The sequence below is a fragment of the Salvelinus alpinus genome, chromosome 28, assembly GCF_045679555.1.
Source record: "Salvelinus alpinus chromosome 28, SLU_Salpinus.1, whole genome shotgun sequence".
Lineage (NCBI taxonomy): Eukaryota > Metazoa > Chordata > Actinopteri > Salmoniformes > Salmonidae > Salvelinus > Salvelinus alpinus.
Window position 1 is genome coordinate 39733102 of NC_092113.1, and position 21259 is coordinate 39754360.

The 21259-nt window shown below is 47.5% G+C and overlaps 1 protein-coding gene across 1 annotated transcript in view; it reads left to right on the forward strand.

The window, feature by feature from the left end:
* LOC139557885 (sodium-dependent neutral amino acid transporter SLC6A17-like) overlaps positions 1 to 21259 on the forward strand; it is a 74243-nt gene that overhangs the window by 7933 nt on the left and 45051 nt on the right. Inside the window, exons 2-5 of the mRNA XM_071373171.1 lie at positions 5294 to 5702; positions 11269 to 11426; positions 14712 to 14841; positions 17503 to 17684. Of these exons, the coding sequence (XP_071229272.1) occupies positions 5405 to 5702; positions 11269 to 11426; positions 14712 to 14841; positions 17503 to 17684 (768 nt within the window). The 5' untranslated portion in view covers positions 5294 to 5404. The remainder of the gene's footprint in view (positions 1 to 5293; positions 5703 to 11268; positions 11427 to 14711; positions 14842 to 17502; positions 17685 to 21259) is intronic.

Sequence of the window (21259 nt, forward strand, 5' to 3'; positions counted from 1 at the left end):
AGCAGAGTTATTTTTGGGCCGACATGCCAGATTCTGATTTTCCAGATTCTGTATAATTACAGGAGACAAGTTATTTTGCCATTAAACAACACTGGAATCTCAATAAGCAATACTGGAATCTCAATAAGCAACACTGGAATCTCAATAAGCAATACTGGAATCGCAATAAACAACACTGGAATCTCAATAAACAACACTGGAATCTCAATAAGCAACACTGGAATTTCAATAAACAACACTGGAATCTCAATAAGCAATACTGGAATCTCAATAAGCAACACTGGAATCTCAATAAGCAATACTGGAATCTCAATAAGCAACACTGGAATCTCAGTAAACAACACTGGAATCTCAATAAACAACACTGGAATCTCAATAAACAACACTGGAATCTCAATAAGCAATACTGGAATCTCAATAAACAACACTGGAATCTCAATAAGCAATACTGAAATCTCAATAAGCAACAGTGGAATCTCAATAAACAACACTGGAATCTCAATAAGCAACACTGGAATCTCAATAAACAACACTGGAATCTCAATAAGCAACACTGGAATCTCAATAAACAACACTGGAATCTTAATAAGCAACACTGGAATCTCAATAAACAACACTGGAATCTCAATAAACAACACTGGAATCTCAATAAACAACACTGGAATCTCAATAAGCAATACTGGAATCTCAATAAACAACACTGGAATCTCAATAAGCAATACTGGAATCTCAATCAGCAACACTGGAATCTCAATAAGCAACACTGGAATCTCAATAAACAACACTGGAATCTCAATACGCAATACTGGAATCTCAATAAACAACACTGGAATCTCAATAAGCAACACTGGAATCTCAATAAGCAACACTGGAATCTCAATAAACAACACTGGAATCTCAATAAACAACACTGGAATCTCAATAAACACTGGAATCTCAATAAGCAACACTGGAATCTCAATAAACAATACTGGACTCTCAATAAGCAACACTGGAATCTCAATAAACAATACTGGAATCTCAATAAGCAATACTGGAATCTCAATAAGCAACACTGGAATCTCAATAAACAACACTGGAATCTCAATAAGCAACACTGGAATCTCAATAAACAATACTGGACTCTCAATAAACAACACTGGAATCTCAATAAACAATACTGGAATCTCAATAAGCAATACTGGAATCTCAATAAGCAACACTGGAATCTCAATAAACAACACTGGAATCTCAATAAACAACACTGGAATCTCAATAAACAACACTGGAATCTCAATAAGCAACACTGGAATCTCAATAAGCAACACTGGAATCTCAATAAACAACACTGGAATCTCAATAAACACTGTAATCTCAATAAGCAACACTGGAATCTCAATAAGCAATACTGAAATCTCAATAAACAATACTGGACTCTCAATAACCAACACTGGAATCTCAAATCTATAAAAGCACACTAAAATCTGTGGAACAAGTCTCAACTTTTCAAAACTCAGTATTGTATTTAAAATGTATGGATTGGTTTACGTTTATAAACTAATCAGTCTCTGGTGACTTCACTATTTTATTTCCCGTTCCTTTGCTCTCTTTGTGCGGGGTGTCCGACGACGATTTATGCCTGTCTCTTTTATTCCAATACCGATTTGCAGCTGCATCTGAGTCAGTGTGGTGTATTAGCAGTGGTTATATGCATCAAAATATTATAAGATGTAGAACAATGTTACGGTCAGTCCATGTCTTTATGGGACTACTCACTGTCTGTATAGCTTAATCTCAGCTGACTGACCAGCAGACAGTACATGGTGGACTGTTCTTCCTGAGGCATGACAAAGAAAAAACATGAAATTCAGTTTATGCATGATATTCTCACCACTATTTTGTGCAACATATTTGGACCATCAGCAAATTAACAGGATTAAAATATTCAACATTAGCTAGTTCAAGTAACAGATACATCTCTACATCAACTGTTCAGAGAAAACTGTGTGAATCAGGCCTTCATGGTCGAATTGCTGCAAAGAAACCACTACTAAAAGGACACCAATACGAAGAAGACACTTGCTTGGGCCAAGAAACACGAGCAATGGACATTAGACCGGTGGAAATCTGTTCTTTGGTCTGATGAGCTCAAATTTGAGATTTTTGGTTCCAACCGCCGTGTCTTTGTGTGACGCTGAGTAGGTGAACGGATGATCTCCGCATGTGTGGTTCCCACAGTGAGGCATGGCGGAGGAGGTGTGATGGTGTGGGGGTGCTGTGCTGGTGACACTGTCAGTAATTTATTTAGAATTCACGGCACACGCCACAGCATTCTGCAGCGATACGCCATCCAATCTTATTTACGCTTAGTGGGACTATCATTTGTTTTTCAACAAGACAATGACCCAAAACACACCTCCAGGATGTGTAAGGGCTATTTGACCAAGAAGGAGAGTGATGGAGTGCTTCATCAGATGACCTGGCCTCCACAATCACCCGACCTCAACCCAATTGAGATGATTTGGGATGAGTTGGAACGCAGAGTGAAGGAAAAGCAGCCAACAAGTGCTCAGCATATGTGGGAACTCCTTCAAGACTTTTGGAAAAGCATTCCTCGTGAAGCTGGTTGAGATAATGCCAACAGTGTGCAAAGCTGTCATCAAGGCGAAGGGTGGCTACTTTGAAGAATCAAAAATATAAAATATATTTAGATTCTTTTAACACGTTTTTTGGTTACTACATGATTCCATATGTGTTATTTCATAGTTTAGATGTCTTCACTATTATTCTACAATGTAGAAAATTGTAAAAATAAAGAAAAACCCTTGAATGAGTAGGTGTTTCCAGACCTTATACTGGTACTGTACATGTGCACACTGGGAAACAGGTTATTGTATGCAGTGATAGGGAATAGGGTGCCATTTAGGATGCACATCTCCTGGAGACTTTGAACATTTTGTCTCGCTTTAGTTTGTTTACCAACTATTTTTTGAAACCAATTACAATGTACTGTGTATAGGCTGCCACAGTGAGCCTGAGACTAAACTGATGACTATGTGATGAAGTGCTGTAGACTTCAGAGATACATATTGTGTAAGTCCCCAAATGGCACCCTATATAGTGCACTACTTTTGACCAAGGCCCATAGGTTTGGGGTCAAAAGTAGTGCACTATATATGGATTAGGATGCCATTTGGGACAAAGCCTTGATTTATCTCTAATATCTATTCTCTGGAAGAGGTCAAGAGGTGTTGAGTACTGAGTGTGTGAGAACCAAGGGATGAGCCATGTTTCATTGAATACTGACTGAGTCCACTGAGTAGTATGTGAAAGCAGCATGTCGTGACTGCAGGAGATTGTTCTAGCTAAGGAATGTGATGTTGCGTGCAGACAGAGTGCAGTTGGACTGGTCTCTGGGTGGCCACCTCCGTAAGCACTCCCTCCCTGCTGCACATGAGAGACCATGTTTAATTATATCCTCTAGCTGGTCTCTTGACCCTCACAGCTTCAGTGGCCTCAGTTTAGATCAAACAGACCTGTCTGCCGTCCGACAGGTGATGTCTTTAGAGCCAGTCTCTGAAACAGCTCAGAAGGTTTACCTCAAAGTCTGATAATATGACTTTCAAGATATATGCCCCAATCTGAGGTCTTATCTCTTGGCTTAGTTGTTGCTTGGCGTTTTAACCGTTGACGTCCTTGTCGTCCCATTATTGGCTGTTTCATGTAAATGTCAAGTATTTCATGTCAATTTAAAGTATTTAAGCCCATTCAAATATTGTGTGGCTTCGACTGTGTTAGCCTGCTGAGTAAAGCCTAGGCATTAGCCCGAGGAGCTAACGCACGTTTTCAGGTCTCAGACAAGCTTCACAGCTATATATGTTGCACTTGGGACTGCCTGTCTGCTGTCTGCTGTCTGCTGTCTGCTGTCTGCTGTCTGCTGTCTGCTGTCTGCTGTCTGCTGTTGTGGTGCCAGAACTCAGTATGATGTCAGCTGTTGTGGTGTCAGAACTCATTCTGCTGTCAGTTGTTGTGGTGACAGAACTGTCTGCCGTCGTGCCAGAACTGTCTGCCGTGGTGCCAGGACTGTCAGCCGCGGTGCCAGAACTGTCTGCCGTCGTGCCAGAACTGTCTGCCGTGGTGCCAGAACTGTCAGCCGCGGTGCCAGAACTGTCTGCCGTCGTGCCAGAACTGTCTGCCGTGGTGCCAGAACTGTCAGCCGCGGTGCCAGAACTGTCTGCCGCGGTGCCAGAACTGTCTGCCGCAGTGCCAGAACTGTCTGCCGTGGTGCCAGAACTCAGGACCACATCTTGCGTGCGCTGGTCCTCTACTCAGTCTACTTAGCACAGGCTTTCTCCATCAGCTGTTGGGCTAAACCAACAGTCCCCCGAGGAAGAAAAGTGAAGGACCCTGACCAGCCAGCCAGGCATCCAGCCAGCCAGGCAGCCAGCCAGCCAGCCAGGCAGCCAGCCAGCCAGCACCCAGCCAGCCAGGCAGCCAGGCAGCGTTACAATCAATTACACACGGAGTTGAACTCAGCCGATTTCCAGTCAGATTTTCTATGCAAATGGCCTTATAATGATAGATCCTGGACAATACAGCTCATTCAACCAGAAGTAGAACTGCTCAGCTGCCTTTTCATTTGGTCAACTGGGATTTTTTTTCAATGCTGGTACAGGAGAGGCACTGCAGGCACTGGAATGGCTGTTGTAGTCGAGCTGAATGGTATTAATAGACAGCTTGGTCACACAAAATATTCAAACCTAAACCGTAGCGGTAACTCTAGACATGGACACACCTCCACATTTTTTCTAAATAATATATGACGTGGACAAATTAGATTTGTTTTCTTTGTTTACTTGTACACAATATTCTCAAGGCCAGTAATCACACAAACAGACCCTCCACATTGGCTGCAACTCATGTGATCAGCAGTCACCCATGTGACTCAGCTTTAAATGGATTTCAGATTTTATTGTGGTTTGTAATACAATGTTCCACTGATACACAGAAATGGTGGCCAACAGAAATAACATATTTTCACCTTGGTCTTGTTGATAATACAGTTTTATTCAGCCAGAAGAGGACTGGCCACCCCTCATAGCCTGGTTCCTCTCTAGGTTTCTTCCTAGGTTTTGGCCTTTCTAGGGAGTTTTTCCTAGCCACCGTGCTTCTACACCTGCATTGCTTGCTGTTTGGGGCTTTAGGCTGGGTTTCTGTACAGCACTTTGTGACATCAGCTGATGTACGAAGGGCTTTATAAATACATTTGATTTGATTTGATTCAGTAACCATCTCTTAACCTTTCTCTTCACAGATTCTGGACAAAGCAGCGTATCCCAACCGTCTCCTTCTTCACATCTCTGTGGATTCGACCCTCTGAACATCTCTGACCCTAGCCGTCAGACTCCTACCACCCACCGTCACCATGCTTAAGAACAGCAAGGTGACCCTGGGACTCCCTCACAGTGATCCAGTCACTGAGTCAGTGGCGGACCTCCTGACCCTGGCCGAGCCCCTGGACTATAAGAGCAGCCGGATGAGTATGGGTCTCAGCCCCGGGGCCCAGCCGGCCATGGGCAAGGGCCTGCTACCTTCTCCAGGGGACGAGGAGGGGAGGCCGGCCTGGAACAGCAAGCTGCAGTACATCCTGGCCCAGGTTGGGTTTTCTGTAGGCCTGGGCAACGTCTGGAGGTTCCCTTACCTGTGTCAGAAGAATGGAGGAGGTGGGTACTGGAGATTCTGGGTAATGTAGTCTCTGGTGGGGAATAATGGGGAGAACCCAGTGTATCTTTATTTGACCTAAGTGAACTGTGTTATAATGATGATGATGAGGATGATGATGATGACAGTAATGATGACGTTCACAATCAGGGTTCAGATATAGAAAAAGATAACCCTCCAGCTCTTATGGCTGATATTGGGTGACAAGACCCAATTTAGCAGGTGGAAAATATGCTTCTATCATGACTTAATGTGCTGTGGATCACATGTTGCCATAGGATCAGCCTCTCAGGACATCTACACAGTGGAGAACAGGTGGTGTGAGAGGTTCCTGTTTCTATCATGTTAAATATTAGTCGCTATCAGTATCGCACGTCAGTAGGCCTAATAACCAACTGCCAATTTATTGTTTAAATTGAACCTTTATTTAACTAGGCAAGTCAGTTTAGAACAAATTATTATTTTACAGTGACGGCCTACCAGGGAACAGTGGGTTAACTGCCTTGTTCAGGGGCAGAATGACAGATTTTTACCTTGTCAACTCAGGGATTCGATCCAGTAAACTTTTGGTTATTGGCCCAACGTGCTAACCACTAGGCTACCTGCCGCCCCTACACTCTAACCACTAGGCTACCTGCCGCCCCTACACTCTAACCACTAGGCTACCTGCCGCCCCTACACTCTAACCACTAGGCTACCTGCTGCCCCTACACTCTAACCACTAGGCTACCTGCCGCCCCTACACTCTAACCACTAGGCTACCTGCCGCCCCTACACTCTAACCACTAGGCTACCTGCCGCCCCTACACTCTAACCACTAGGCTACCTGCCGCCCCTACACTCTAACCACTAGGCTACCTGCCGTCCCTACACTCTAACCACTAGGCTACCTGCCGCCCCTACACTCTAACCACTAGGCTACCTGCCGCCCCTACACTCTAACCACTAGGCTACCTGCCGTCCCTACACTCTAACCACTAGGCTACCTGCCGCCCCTACACTCTAACCACTAGGCTACCTGCCGCCCCTACACTCTAACCACTAGGCTACCTGCCGCCCCTACACTCTAACCACTAGGCTACCTGCCGCCCCTACACTCTAACCACTAGGCTACCTGCCGTCCCTACACTCTAACCACTAGGCTACCTGCCGCCCCTACACTCTAACCACTAGGCTACCTGCCGTCCCTACACTCTAACCACTAGGCTACCTGCCGCCCCTACACTCTAACCACTAGGCTACCTGCCGCCCCTACACTCTAACCACTAGGCTACCTGCCGCCCCTACACTCTAACCACTAGGCTACCTGCCGCTCCTACACTCTAACCACTAGGCTACCTGCCGTCCCTACACTCTAACCACTAGGCTACCTGCCGCCCCTACACTCTAACCACTAGGCTACCTGACGCCCCTACACTCTAACCACTAGGCTACCTGCCGCCCCTACACTCTAACCACTAGGCTACCTGCCGCCCCTACACTCTAACCACTAGGCTACCTGCCGCCCCTACACTCTAACCACTAGGCTACCTGACGCCCCTACACTCTAACCACTAGGCTACCTGCCGCCCCTACACTCTAACCACTAGGCTACCTGCCGCCCCTACACTCTAAACACTAGGCTACCTGCCGCCCCTACACTCTAACCACTAGGCTACCTGCCGCCCCTACACTCTAACCACTAGGCTACCTGCCGTCCCTACACTCTAACCACTAGGCTACCTGCCGTCCCTACACTCTAACCACTAGGCTACCTGCCGCCCCTACACTCTAACCACTAGGCTACCTGCCGCCCCTACACTCTGACCACTAGGCTACCTGCCGCCCCTACACTCTAACCACTAGGCTACCTGCCGCCCCTACACTCTAACCACTAGGCTACCTGCCACCCCTTGACTACCTGTTAGTTCTCTTCAGTTGGTGTAGCCTACATAATCATTCCATTTAATTACATTGTTTATTTTACATGAATTTGCTTCCTCTGTAAACGCCGTCATGGGTGTGAGGCTGTCGCTGAAGCTCATTAGTAACAGTTGATAATATAAAAATAAATGGATAATTCCATCACTACGGAGTGGGGTGCAGACCATGCCGTAACAGTTTGAACCGGAATGATGGCGCAATACTTGGCTGTGACATCACACAGTTCCATGGTTAGTGCAGGCAGTAGACGAGGATATAGCCTACTGTTGTACACTATTCCCCCTATTATAATTCTATGTACACTGATCTTCCAACATTACCATGGGTTGAAGAACTGAATGTGCCAATTTTCAGAATGAATCAAACCATCGTTTTCTTTCTTTCGTGCATGAAGGCTCTCCAAACCAGACTCATAAATACTTTCCTAAACCTGAACAATCTATAAGATCAGAGTACTTTTTGATCACCTGTTGGTACTGAACAGAAGATGAATATTTATATATTTAGCTTTCTGTCATCGATCCCTACATAATATTCTGAACCCGTTCTCTTGATATATTCTAATGAGTCTGTCGACAAAAATTACAACTTAAAGGTACACCGTATTTGAAGGGATGTCTTGAGATGGGGCGGCAGGTAGCCTAGTGGTTAGAGCGTGTATGAACTAATGCTATCACTGGTGTACTGCCCTAGGCTATACTAGTACTATAGAACCTAGTATACCCTATTATTATAGTACCCTAGTATACCCTATTACTATAGTACCCTAGTATACCCTAGTACTATAGTACCCTAGTATACCCTATTACTATAGTACCCTAGTATACCCTAGTACTATAGTACCCTAGTATACCCTATTACTATAGTACCCTAGTATACCCTAGTATACGCTAGTACTATAGTACCCTAGTATACCCTAGTACTATAGAACCTAGTATACCCTAGTACTATAGTACCCTAGTATACCCTATTACTATAGTACCCTAGTATACCCTATTACTATAGTACCCTAGTATACCCTAGTACTATAGTACCCTAGTATACCCTAGTATACGCTAGTACTATAGTACCCCAGTATACCCTAGTATACCCTAGTATACTCTAGTACTATAGTACCCTAGTATACCCTAGTATACCCTAGTACTATAGTACCCTAGTATACCCTAGTATACCCTAGTACAATAGTACCCTAGTATACCCTAGTATACCCTAGTACTATAGTACCCTAGTATACCCTAGTATACCCTAGTACTATAGTACCCTAGTATACCCTAGTATACGCTAGTACTATAGTACCCTAGTATACCCTAGTACTATAGTACCCTAGTATACCCTAGTATACTCTAGTACTATAGTACCCTAGTATACCCTAGTACTATAGTATCCTAGACTATACTAGTAATGTAGTACCATGGTACTACCCTCAACTGGGATACTGTCCTAGACTATACTAGTAATGTAGTACCATAGTACTACCCTCCACTGGGATACTGTCCTAGACTATACTAGTAATGTAGTACCATAGTATTACCCTCCACTGGGATACTGTCCTAGACTATACTAGTAATGTAGTACCATAGTACTACCCTCCACTGGGATACTGTCCTAGACTATACTAGTAATGTAGTACCATAGTACTACCCTCCACTGGGATACTGTCCTAGACTATACTAGTAATGTAGTACCATAGTATTACCCTCAACTGGGATACTGTCCTAGACTATACTAGTAATGTAGTACCATAGTACTACCCTCCACTGGGATACTGTCCTACTCTGAACACTGCACCGTGACAGCTCTGTGAACAGATACTCAGTCATAATTGAGTGCATTGGGGTATTCTGCAATAAACTGCACTTGGCATTCAGGAAATGAGAGCTACATTAGCTTAAATGCCGCAGATGTATTTTCTCTGTAATGTGACAGTGACACTATTTGCTTGGAGGACAATGAAGCAAGCAGTCATACTATGGTACCATGCATCAACAGCCTACTCATTCTCAGGATAATGTAGTAGTCATGGTGGGCCCCCCAGTTGTCAACCATCCCTGATGAAGTAGTCATGGTGGGCCCCCCAGTTGTCAACCATCCCCGATGAAGTAGTCATGGAGGGCCCCACAGTTCTCAACCATCCCTGATGAAGTAGTCATGGAGGGCCCCCCCAGTTGTCAACCATTCCTGATGAAGTAGTCATGGAGGGCCCCCCAGTTCTCAACCATCCCCGATGAAGTAGTCATGGAGGGCCCCCCCAGTTGTCAACCATCCCTGATGAAGTTGTCATGGAGCCCCCCCCCCCCCCAAGTTCTCAACCATCCCTGATGAAGGAGTCATGGAGCCCCCCCCCCCCCCCTGTTCTCAACCCTCCCTGATGAAGTAGTCATGGAGCCCCCCCCCCCCCCCCTGTTCTCAACCCTCCCTGATGAAGGAGTCATGGAGCCCCCCCCCCTGTTCTCAACCCTCCCTGATGAAGGAGTCATGGAGCCCCCCCCCCCCCCCCCCTGTTCTCAACCCTCCCTGATGAAGGAGTCATGGAGCCCCCCCCCCCCCCCCCCCCAGTTCTCAACCATCCCTGATGAAGGAGTCATGGAGCCCCCCCCCCCCCCCAGTTCTCAACCCTCCCTGATGAAGGAGTCATGGAGGTCCATACATGTACTGGATACACATCACAGAGTGAGAGCCACCGTCCTAGGTTTCATATCTCACTGTCTCGTTCCTCTCTGATATTTCTCTTTAGATGTGTAAATAGGCTAAATGGAACGTGTGTGTGTGTGTGTGTGTGTGTGTGTGTGTGTGTGTGTGTGTGTGTGTGTGTGTGTGTGTGTGTGTGTGTGTGTGTGTGTGTGTGTGTGTGTGTGTGTGTGTGTGTGTGTGTTCTATCCGGCTGAAATCCTCTGTCACCATTGTCTTCTCTCTCAACTGGACTTGTTGTTTGTGAGTGATGGTGATGCATGATGATGCTCTGTGTGCACAGTGGAGCTCAAAGAGGAAGAGTTTTAGTGGAAGACGGAGAGAGACAGGAGGTGGTGAGGCTGCAGGAGTTTGATTTTTTTATTTAACCTTTATTTAACTAGGCAAGTCAGTTAAGAACAAATTCTTATTTACAATGACAGCCTACCCCAGCCTAACCCTAACCCAGATGAAGCTGTGCCAGATGTGCACCACCCTATGGGACTCCCAATCACAGCCAGTTGTGATACAGCCTGGAATCAAACCAGGGTCTGTAGTGACATCTCCAGCACTGAGAAGCAGTGCCTTAGACCACTACGCCACACGGGAGACCAATAATAGAGGACATGAAAAAGTAGTCTGGCTTTGGTTGGCTTGAGACATTTCTGAGCTGGCCTTTTCCTTCCATGCAGAAGTCTGTTTCAAGTTTGACCTTTACTGATTGTAATTGACTCTCTCTCTCTCTCTCTCTCTCTCTCTCTCTCTCTCTCTCTCTCTCTCTCTCTCTCTCTCTCTCTCTCTCTCTCTCTCTCTCTCTCTCTCTCTCTCTCTCTCTCTCTCTCTCTCTCTCTCTCTCTCTCTCACTCTCTACCTCTCTCTCTCTACCTCTCTCTCTCTCTCTCTCTCTCTCTTCTCCTCCTCCTCCTCTCTCTCTCCATCCCTCCCTCCACCCTCCTCCCTCCTCCCCTCCTCTCTCAGGTGCGTACCTGGTCCCTTACTTTATCCTCCTCATTCTCATTGGGATCCCTCTGTTCTTTCTGGAGCTGGCGGTGGGCCAGAGGATCCGGCGTGGGAGCATTGGAGTGTGGAACTATGTTTACCCTCAGCTAGGAGGCATCGGTGTCTCCAGTCTAATGGTGAGATGCACACACACACAGAGACACACACACACACACACACACACACACACACACACACACACACACACACACACACACACACACACACACACACACACACACACACACACACACACACACACACACACACACACACACACACACAGAGACACACACACACACACAGAGACACACACACACACACACACACACACACACTCACTCAAGTTCCTTGGTGTCCTTATCACTAAGGAATCAACATGGTAAACACACACACCCACACAGTTGTGAAGAGGGCATGACATCGCCTCTTCCCCCTTATGAGACTGAAAAGTATTTGGCATGGGCCCTCAGATCCTCAAAAAGTTCTACAGCTGCACCATTGAGAGAATATTGACTGGCTGCATCACCGCTTGGTACGGCGACTGCAAGGCACCTGACCGTAAGGCGCTACACTCTATACCAGGCGGTGTCAAAGGAATGCCCCAAAAATTGTCAAAGACTCCAGCCACCCAAGCCAGACTGTTCTCTCTGCTACCACACGGCAAGTGGTACCAGTGCACCAAGTCTGGAAGCAGCTACTACTGTGGGAAGGTCTTCTGTGGGAAGCCGCTAATGTGGGAAGGCCTTCTGTGGGAAGCCGCTAATGTGGGAAGGCCTTCTGAGGGAAGCCGCTAATGTGGGAAGGCCTTCTGAGGGAAGCCGCTAATGTGGGAAGGCCTTCTGAGGGAAGCCGCTAATGTGGGAAGGCCTTCTGAGGGAAGCCGCTAATGTGGGAAGGCCTTCTGAGGGAAGCCGCTAATGTGGGAAGGCCTTCTGAGGGAAGCCGCTAATGTGGGAAGGCCTTCTGAGGGAAGCCGCTAATGTGGGAAGGCCTTCTGAGGGAAGCTGCTACTGTGTATTGGATATACGTCTTAGAATGAAGCATTGTATTGGACATACATTCTAAGTAGTATGCTGTACTGTGGCTATTGGATGTTGCAGTCAGTGCAAGAGGCCTAATAGCAATATGCAGCCCTGAGGCAGAGGCAGTGAGGGCTGAGGCAGAGGCAGTGAGGGCTGAGGCAGAGGCAGTGAGGGCTGAGGCAGTGAGGGCTGAGACAGAGGCAGTGAGGGCTGAGACAGAGGCAGTGAGGGCTGAGGCAGAGGCAGTGAGGGCTGAGACAGAGGCAGTGAGGGCTGAGGCAGAGGCAGTGAGGGCTGAGACAGAGGCAGTGAGGGCTGAGGCAGAGGCCGTGAGGGCTGAGGCAGAGGCAGTGAGGGCTGAGACAGAGGCAGTGAGGGCTGAGGCAGAGGCCGTGAGGGCTGAGGCAGGCTGGATGTAACACTAGGAGCTCAGCTCTGCCCAGAAGCTATAAATACGACCACTGACGACCAGCTAGAACACTGCTGGAAGAACACACTTCTATTATTCATAGACACTTCAGCTGTGGGCTACACGAGTGTCTGAGCAGAGAACACAGGAGAAGCGGTCCTGTTCGTATAACCTACAGAATGTGAATTGAGTTGCCTTGTTTAGCTTTGTGTGTTGTGTGTTGTGTTGGCTAGGAAAGCTGTGTGTTTGTGTAACTAGACAACACCACCCTTTTGGTTGATGGAAGCTCTGAAATGATATAGGTTTCCCACAACATAGCAAATTAACAATATAAATACACCTGAATACACAAAAAATACACTGCTCAAAAAAATTAAGGGAACACTAAAATAACACATCCTAGATCTGAATGAATGAACTATTCTTATTAAATACTTTTTTCTTTACATAGTTGAATGTGCTGACAACAAAATCACACAAAAATTATCAATGGAAATCAAATTTATCAACCCATGGAGGTCTGGATTTGGAGTCACACTCAAAATTAAAGTGGAAAACCACACTACAGGCTGATCCAACTTTGATGTAATGTCCTTAAAACAAGTCAAAATGAGGCTCAGTAGTGTGTGTGGCCTCCACGTGCCTGTATGACCTCCCTACAACTCCTGGGCATGCTCCTGATGAGGTGGCGGATGGTCTCCTGAGGGATCTCCTCCCAGACCTGGACTAAAGCATCCGCCAACTCCTGGACAGTCTGTGGTGCAACGTGGCGTTGGTGGATGGAGCGAGACATGATGTCCCAGATGTGCTCAATAGGATTCAGGTCTGGGGAACGGGCGGGCCAGTCCATAGCATCAATGCCTTCCTCTTGCAGGAACTGCTGACACACTCCAGCCACATGAGGTCTAGCATTGTCTTGCATTAGGAGGAACCCAGGGCCAACCGCACCAGCATATGGTCTCACAAGGGGTCTGAGGATCTCATCTCGGTACCTAATGGCAGTCAGGCTACCTCTGGCGAGCCCATGGAGGGCTGTGCGGCCCCCCAAAGAAATGCCACGCCACACCATGACTGACCCACCGCCAAACCGGTCATGTTGGAGGATGTTGCAGGCAGCAGAACGTTCTTCACGGCGTCTCCAGACTGTCACGTCTGTCACATGTGCTCAGTGTGAACCTGCTTTCATCTGTGAAGAGCACAGGGCGCCAGTGGCGAATTTGCCAATCTTGGTGTTTTCTTGCAAATGCCAAACGTCCTGCACGGTGTTGGGCTGTAAGCACAACCCCCACCTGTGGACGTCGGGCCCTCATACCACCCTCATGGAGTCTGTTTCTGACCGTTTGAGCAGACACTTGCACATTTGTGGCCTGCTGGAGGTCATTTTGCAGGGCTCTGGCAGTGCTCCTCCTGCTCCTTCTTGCACAAAGGCGGAGGTAGCGGTCCTGCTGCTGGGTTGTTGCCCTCCTACGGCCTCCTCCACGTCTCCTGATGTACTGGTCTGTCTCCTGGTAGCGCCTCCATGCTCTGGACACTACGCTGACAGACACAGCAAACCTTCTTGCCACAGCTCGCATTGATGTGCCATCCTGGATGAGCTGCACTACCTGAGCCACTTGTGTGGGTTGTAGACTCCGTCTCATGCTACCACTAGAGTGAAAGCACCGCCAGCATTCAAAAGTGACCAAAACATCAGCCAAGAAGCATAGGAACTGAGAAGTGGTCTGTGGTCACCACCTGCAGAACCACTCCTTTATTGGGGGTGTCTTGCTAATTGCCTATAATTTCCACCTGTTGTCTATTCCATTTGCACAACAGCATGTGAAATTTATTGTCAATCAGTGTTGCTTCCTAAGTGGACAGTTTGATTTCACAAAAGTGTGATTGACTTGGAGTTACATTGTGTTGTTTAAGTGTTTAAGTGTCGAGTAATGACAATGGTTTCTTAGGAAGACCTAAGGATTGTTCTACCTCTCTCTGTCTCTCTCCAGGTGTGTGGCTTCGTGGGCCTGTACTACAATGTGATTATCGGCTGGAGTATCTTCTACTTCTTCCAGTCCTTCCAGTACCCGCTGCCCTGGGCAGAGTGCCCCATCAGGGTGGGCAACGGGAGCCAAGCCAGTGAGTACAAAACACAAAATACTCTCAAAATGTACAGACAACTAATACTAACATGCTAACGTAAATGCTAATGTACAGACAACTAATACTAACATGCTAAGGTAAATGCTAATGTACAGACAACTAATACTAACATGCTAACGTAAATGCTAATGTACAGACAGCTAATACTAACATGCTAACGTAAATGCTAATGTACAGACAACTAATACTAACATGCTAACGTAAATGCTAATGTACAGACAACTAATACTAACATGCTAACGTAAATGCTAATGTACATACAACTAATACTAACATGCTAACGTAAATGCTAATGTGAGGTGACTGGATGAGCTAAAGGCTAACATAGGGTTCCCTACCTCCTGCCTCTTGACTGACTGTGTGCTGCGGCTGCCTGCCATTCCCTCTTTGGCGGCTGTCAGCCGCGGGGCATGCTGAATACTCACAGATACTTGGTCATACGTTCTGACATGATGCAGCATCAGAGCTGCTCTCTCAGATCAGTTTAAGGACTATCCAACCCAGTTCAGATCAGTTTAAGGACTATCCAACCCAGTTCAGATCAGTTTAAGGACTATCCAACCCAGTTCAGATCGACAGACACAGACAGACAGACAGACAGACAGACAGACAGATAGATAGATAGATAGATAGATAGATAGATAGATAGATAGATAGATAGATAGATAGATAGATAGATAGATAGATAGATAGATAGAACAGTCTGCAGCACCCGGTCTCACCCTACTAGAATCCGAAGTCAAATGTCTACTGTTTGCTGATGATCTGGTGCTTCTGTCACCAACCAAGGAGGGCCTACAGCAGCACCTAGATCTTCTGCACAGATTCTGTCAGACCTGGGCCCTGACAGTAAATCTCAGTAAGACCAAAATAATGGTGTTCCAAAAAAGGTCCAGTCACCAGGACCACAAATTCCATCTAGACACCGTTGCCCTAGAGCACACAAAAAACTATACATACCTCGGCCTAAACATCAGCACCACAGGTAACTTCCACAAAGCTGTGAACGATCTGAGAGACAAGGCAAGAAGGGCCTTCTATGCCATCAAAAGGAACATAAATTTCAACATACCAATTAGGATCTGGCTAAAAATACTTGAATCAGTCATAGAGCCCATTGCCCTTTATGGTTGTGAGGTCTGGGGTCCGCTCACCAACCAAGATTTCACAAAATGGGACAAACACCAAATTGAGACTCTGCATGCAGAATTCTGCAAAAATATCCTCCGTGTACAACGTAGAACACCAAATAATGCATGCAGAGCAGAATTAGGCCGATACCCACTAATTATCAAAATCCAGAAAAGAGCCGTTAAATTCTACAACCACCTAAAAGGAAGCGATTCCCAAACCTTCCATAACAAAGCCATCACCTACAGAGAGATGAACCTGGAGAAGAGTCCCCTAAGCAAGCTGGTCCTAGGGCTCTGTTCACAAACACAAACACACCCCACAGAGCCCCAGGACAACAGCACAATTAGACCCAACCAAATCATGAGAAAACAAAAAGATAATTACTTGACACATTGGAAAGAATTAACAAAAAAACAGAGCAAACTAGAATGCTATTTGGCCCTAAACAGAGAGTACACAGTGGCAGAATACCTGACCACTGTGACTGACCCAAACTTAAGGAAAGCTTTGACTATGTACAGACTCAGTGAGCATAGCCTTGCTATTGAGAAAGGCCGCCGTAGGCAGACATGGCTCTCAAGAGAAGACAGGCTATGTGCACACTGCCCACAAAATGAGGTGGAAACTGAGCTGCACTTCCTAACCTCCTGCCCAATGTATGACCATATTAGAGAGACATATTTCCCTCAGATTACACAGATCCACAAAGAATTTGAAAACAAATCCAATTTTGATAAACTCCCATATCTACTGGGAGAAATTCCACAGTGTGCCATCACAGCAGCAAGATTTGTGACATGTTGCCACAAGAAAAGGGCAACCAGTGAAGAACAAACACCATTGTAAATACAACCCATATTTATGCTTATTTATTTTAACTTGTGTGCTTTAACCATTTGTACATTGTTACAACACTGTATATATATAATATGACATTTGTAATGTCTTTCTTGTTTTGAAAATTCTGTATGTGTAATGTTTACTGTTAATTTTTATTGTTTATTTCACTTTTGTATATTATCTACCTCACTTGCTTTGGCAATGTTAACACATGTTTCCCATGCCAATAAAGCCCCTTGAATTGAATTGAATTGAATTGAATAGATAGATAGATAGATAGATAGATAGATAGATAGATAGATAGATATAGATAGATTCTTTACTCTATTTCTATTTCTCACTCCACATTTCTCAAACCTTGTCCCCTTCTCTCCCCTCTCTCCTCCCCCTCTCTCCCCTCTCTCCTCCCCCTCTCTCCCCTCTCCCCTCTCTCCTCTCCTTCCCTCTCACCTATCTCATCCCCTTCTCTCTTTCTCCTCTGCCTCTCCAATCTCACCTACCTCTTCCCCCTCTCCCCTTCTCCTCTTTATCTTCCCCTCTCCCCTTCTCCTCCCCCTCTCCCCTCTCTCCTCCCCCTCTACCCATCTCCTCCCCCCCACTCCCCTTCTCGCCTCTCTCCTCCCTCTCTCGCCTCTCTCCTCCCCCTCTCCCCTCCTCTTCTAGTAATCGAACCGGAGTGTGAAAAGTCTTCTGCCACCACTTACTTCTGGTACCGGCAGACCTTGAACATCACCAGCACCATCGAGGACAGCGGAGGCCTCAACTGGAAGATGACCCTGTCCCTGTTCGCCGCCTGGCTCATCGTCTGTCTGGCAGTGATCAAGGGTATTCAGTCATCTGGGAAGGTAACAGACCGAGACATATATACAGTCGGAAGGTTACATACACTTAGGTTGGAGTCATTAAATCTTGTTTTTCAACCACTCAACAAATTTCTTGTTAACAAACTATAGTTTTGTCAAGTCGGTTAGGACATCTACTTTGCGCATGACACAAGTCATTTTTCCCAACAATTGTTTACAGACAGATTATTTCACTTATAATTCACTGTATCACAATTCCAGTGGGTCAGAAGTTTACATACACTAAGTTGACTGTGCCTTTAAACAGCTTGGAAAATTCCAGAAAATTATGTCATGGCTTTAGAAGCTTCTGATAGGCTAATTGACATAATTTGAGTCAATTGGAGGTGTACCTGTGGATGTATTTCAAGGCCTACCTTCAAACTCAGTGCCTCTTTGCTTTACATCATGGGAAAATAGAAAGAAATCAGCCAAGACCAGACAAGTCTGGTTCATCCTTGGGAGCAATTTACAAACGCCGGAAGGTACCATGTTCATCTGTACAAACAATAGTACGCAAGTATAAACACCATGGGACCACGCAGCCGTCATACCGCTCAGGAAGGAGACGCTTTCTGTCTCCTAGAGATGAACGTGCTTTGGTGAGAAAAGTTCAAATCAATCCCAGAACAACAGCAAAGGACCATGTGAAGATGCTGGAGGAAACAGGTACAAAAATATCTATATCCACAGTAAAACGAGTCCTATATCGACAGAACCTGAAAGGACGCTCAGCAAGGAAGAAGCCACTGCTGTAACGGGTGACGCTCTCCTCATCCTCGGAAGAGGTGAGGAGAGAAGGATCTTCAGACCAAAACGCAGGCTCAGGGAAATAAGCCATCTTTATTATAAATTACGATGGCACACGAAACGAAACAAAACACTTTCCAAACTACAAAATAACAAAACGACGTTGACGAGACCTGAACATAAACTTACATAACTAAACATAAACTTACGTACAGGTAACAGACGACATCGAAACGAAACGAACAACCGAAACAATCCCGTATGGTGTAAGACATAACACAGACACAGGAGACAATCACCCACAACGAACACTGTGACAACGCCTACCTAAATATGACTCTTAATTAGAGGAACGCCAAACACCTGCCTCTAATTAAGAGCCATACCAGGTAACCCAAAACCAACACAGAAACAGAAAACATAGAATGCCCACCCAATCTCACGTCCTGACCAACTAACACACAAAAACTAACAGAAATAGGTCAGGAACGTGACAGTACCCCCCCCACAAGGTGCGAACTCCGGACGCACCAGCACAAAGTCTAGGGGAGGGTCTGGGTGGGCATCTAACCACGGTGGTGGCTCAGGCTCCGGGCGCGGTTCCCACCCCACCATAATCCATCCTAGCCCCCTCCCTTCAAGAATGTCCACCCTCTTACTTCCACCACAAAATCCTCCTAATAACAAATCTAATAATGACAATACCGGGACAGAGAGATAAACCAAGACAGAGGGATAGATAAGACTATAGAGGTAGATAAAGATAGAGAGGGAGATCAGGATAGAGGGGCAACTCCGGACTGAAAGGCAGCTCCGGACAGAGAGACAGCTCTGGACTGATGGGCAGTTCTGGGTATCTAGCCTTTTCAGGCTGAAGGGCAGCTCATGGCTGACTGACGAATCTCGACGCTCATGGCTGGCTGACGGCTCTCGACGCTCATGGCAGGCTGACGGCTCTCGACGCTCATGGCAGGCTGACGGCTCTCGACGCTCATGGCAGGCTGACGGCTCTCGACGCTCATGGCAGGCTGACGGCTCTCGACGCTCATGGCAGGCTGACGGCTCTGGCTGCTCATGGCGCTCTGACGGCTCTGGCTGCTCATGGCTCTCTGACGGCTCTGGCTGCTCATGGCTCTCTGACGGCTCTGGCTGCTCATGGCTCTCTGACGGCTCTGGCAGATCCTGTCTGGTTGGCGGCTCTGGCAGATCCTGTCTGGTTGGCGGCTCTGGCAGATCCTGTCTGGTTGGCGGCTCTGGCAGATCCTGTCTGGTTGGCGGCTCTGGCAGATCCTGTCTGGTTGGCGGCTCTGGCAGATCCTGTCTGGTTGGCGGCTCTGGCAGATCCTGTCTGGCTGACGGCTCTAGCGGCTCCTGTCTGGCTGATGGCTCTAGCGGCTCCTGTCTGGCTGACGGCTCTGTAGGCTCATGGCAGACGGGCGGCTTTGCAGGCTCATGGCAGACGGGCGGCTTTGCAGGCTCCTGGCAGACGGATGGCTCAGACGGCGCTGGGGAGACGGATGGCTCAGATGGCGCTGGGGAGACGGATGGCTCAGATGGCGCTGGGGAGACGGATGGCTCAGATGGCGCTGGGGAGACGGATGGCTCAGATGGCGCTGGGGAGACGGATGGCTCAGACGGCGCTGGGGAGACGGATGGCTCTGGCCGGATAAGGCGCACTGTAGACCTGGTGCGTGGTGCCGGAACTGGAGGCACCGTGCTAATGATAAGCACCTTCCTACTAGTGCGGGGAGCAGGGACAGGGCACACTGTATTCTCAAAGCCTACTCTATCCCTGATGCGTGGTACCGGCACTGGTGACACCGGGCTGAGGACAAGCACATCAGGATTAGTAGGGGGAGAAGATACAGTGGGTACAGGGCTCTGGAGACGCACTGGTAGCTTAGTGCGTGGGGCCGGAACTGGAGGCACCGGGCTAGATACACGCACTACAGGGAGAGTGCGTGGAGGAGGAACAGGGCTCAGGATACGCACTGGTAGCCTAGTGCGTAGTGTAGACACTGTAGGTACTAGGCTGGGGCGGGGAGGTGGTGCCGGAAATACCGGACCGTGGAGGCGTACTGGCACTCTTGAGCATTGAGCTTGCCCAACCTTACCTGGTTGAATACTCCCGGTTGCCCGACCAGTGCGGGGAGGTGGAATAACCCGCACCGGGCTATGTAGGCGAACCGGGGAAACCATGCGTAAGGCAGGTGCCATGTATGCCGGCCCGAGGAGACGCACTGGAGACCAGACGCGTTGAGCCGGCCTCATGACACCTGGCTCAATACTCAATCTAGCCCTACCAGTGCGGGGAGGTGGAATAACCCGCACTGGGCTATGCACTCGTACAGGAGACACCGTGCGCTCTACTGCGTAACACGGCGCCTGCCCGTACTCCCGCTCTCCACGGTAAGCCTGGGAAGTGGGCGCAGGTCTCCTACCTGCCCTTGGCCCACTATCTCCTAGCCCCCCCCCAAGAAATTTTTGGGAATTACTCACGGGCTTTTTTGGCTTCCGTGCCAGACGCGTTCCCTCATAGCTCCGGTTCCTCTCCCAGGTAGCCTCTGCTCTCCTCAATGCCTCCACCTGTTCCCATGGCTTTTCGGGCTTCCAGCCACGTCTCCTTGCTGCCTCCTCAAACCACCGCTCCTGGGCTTTAGCTGCCTCCCTCTCTTCCTGGGAACGGCGATTTTCTCCTGCCTTAGCCCAGGGACCTTCTCCATTCATTATCTGCTCCCATGTCCAGAAATCCTTGTTTTTCTCCTGTCCCTTACTCCGTTTATTTTTCCCTTGCCGCTTGGTCTTAGCGTGGTGGGTGATTCTGTAAG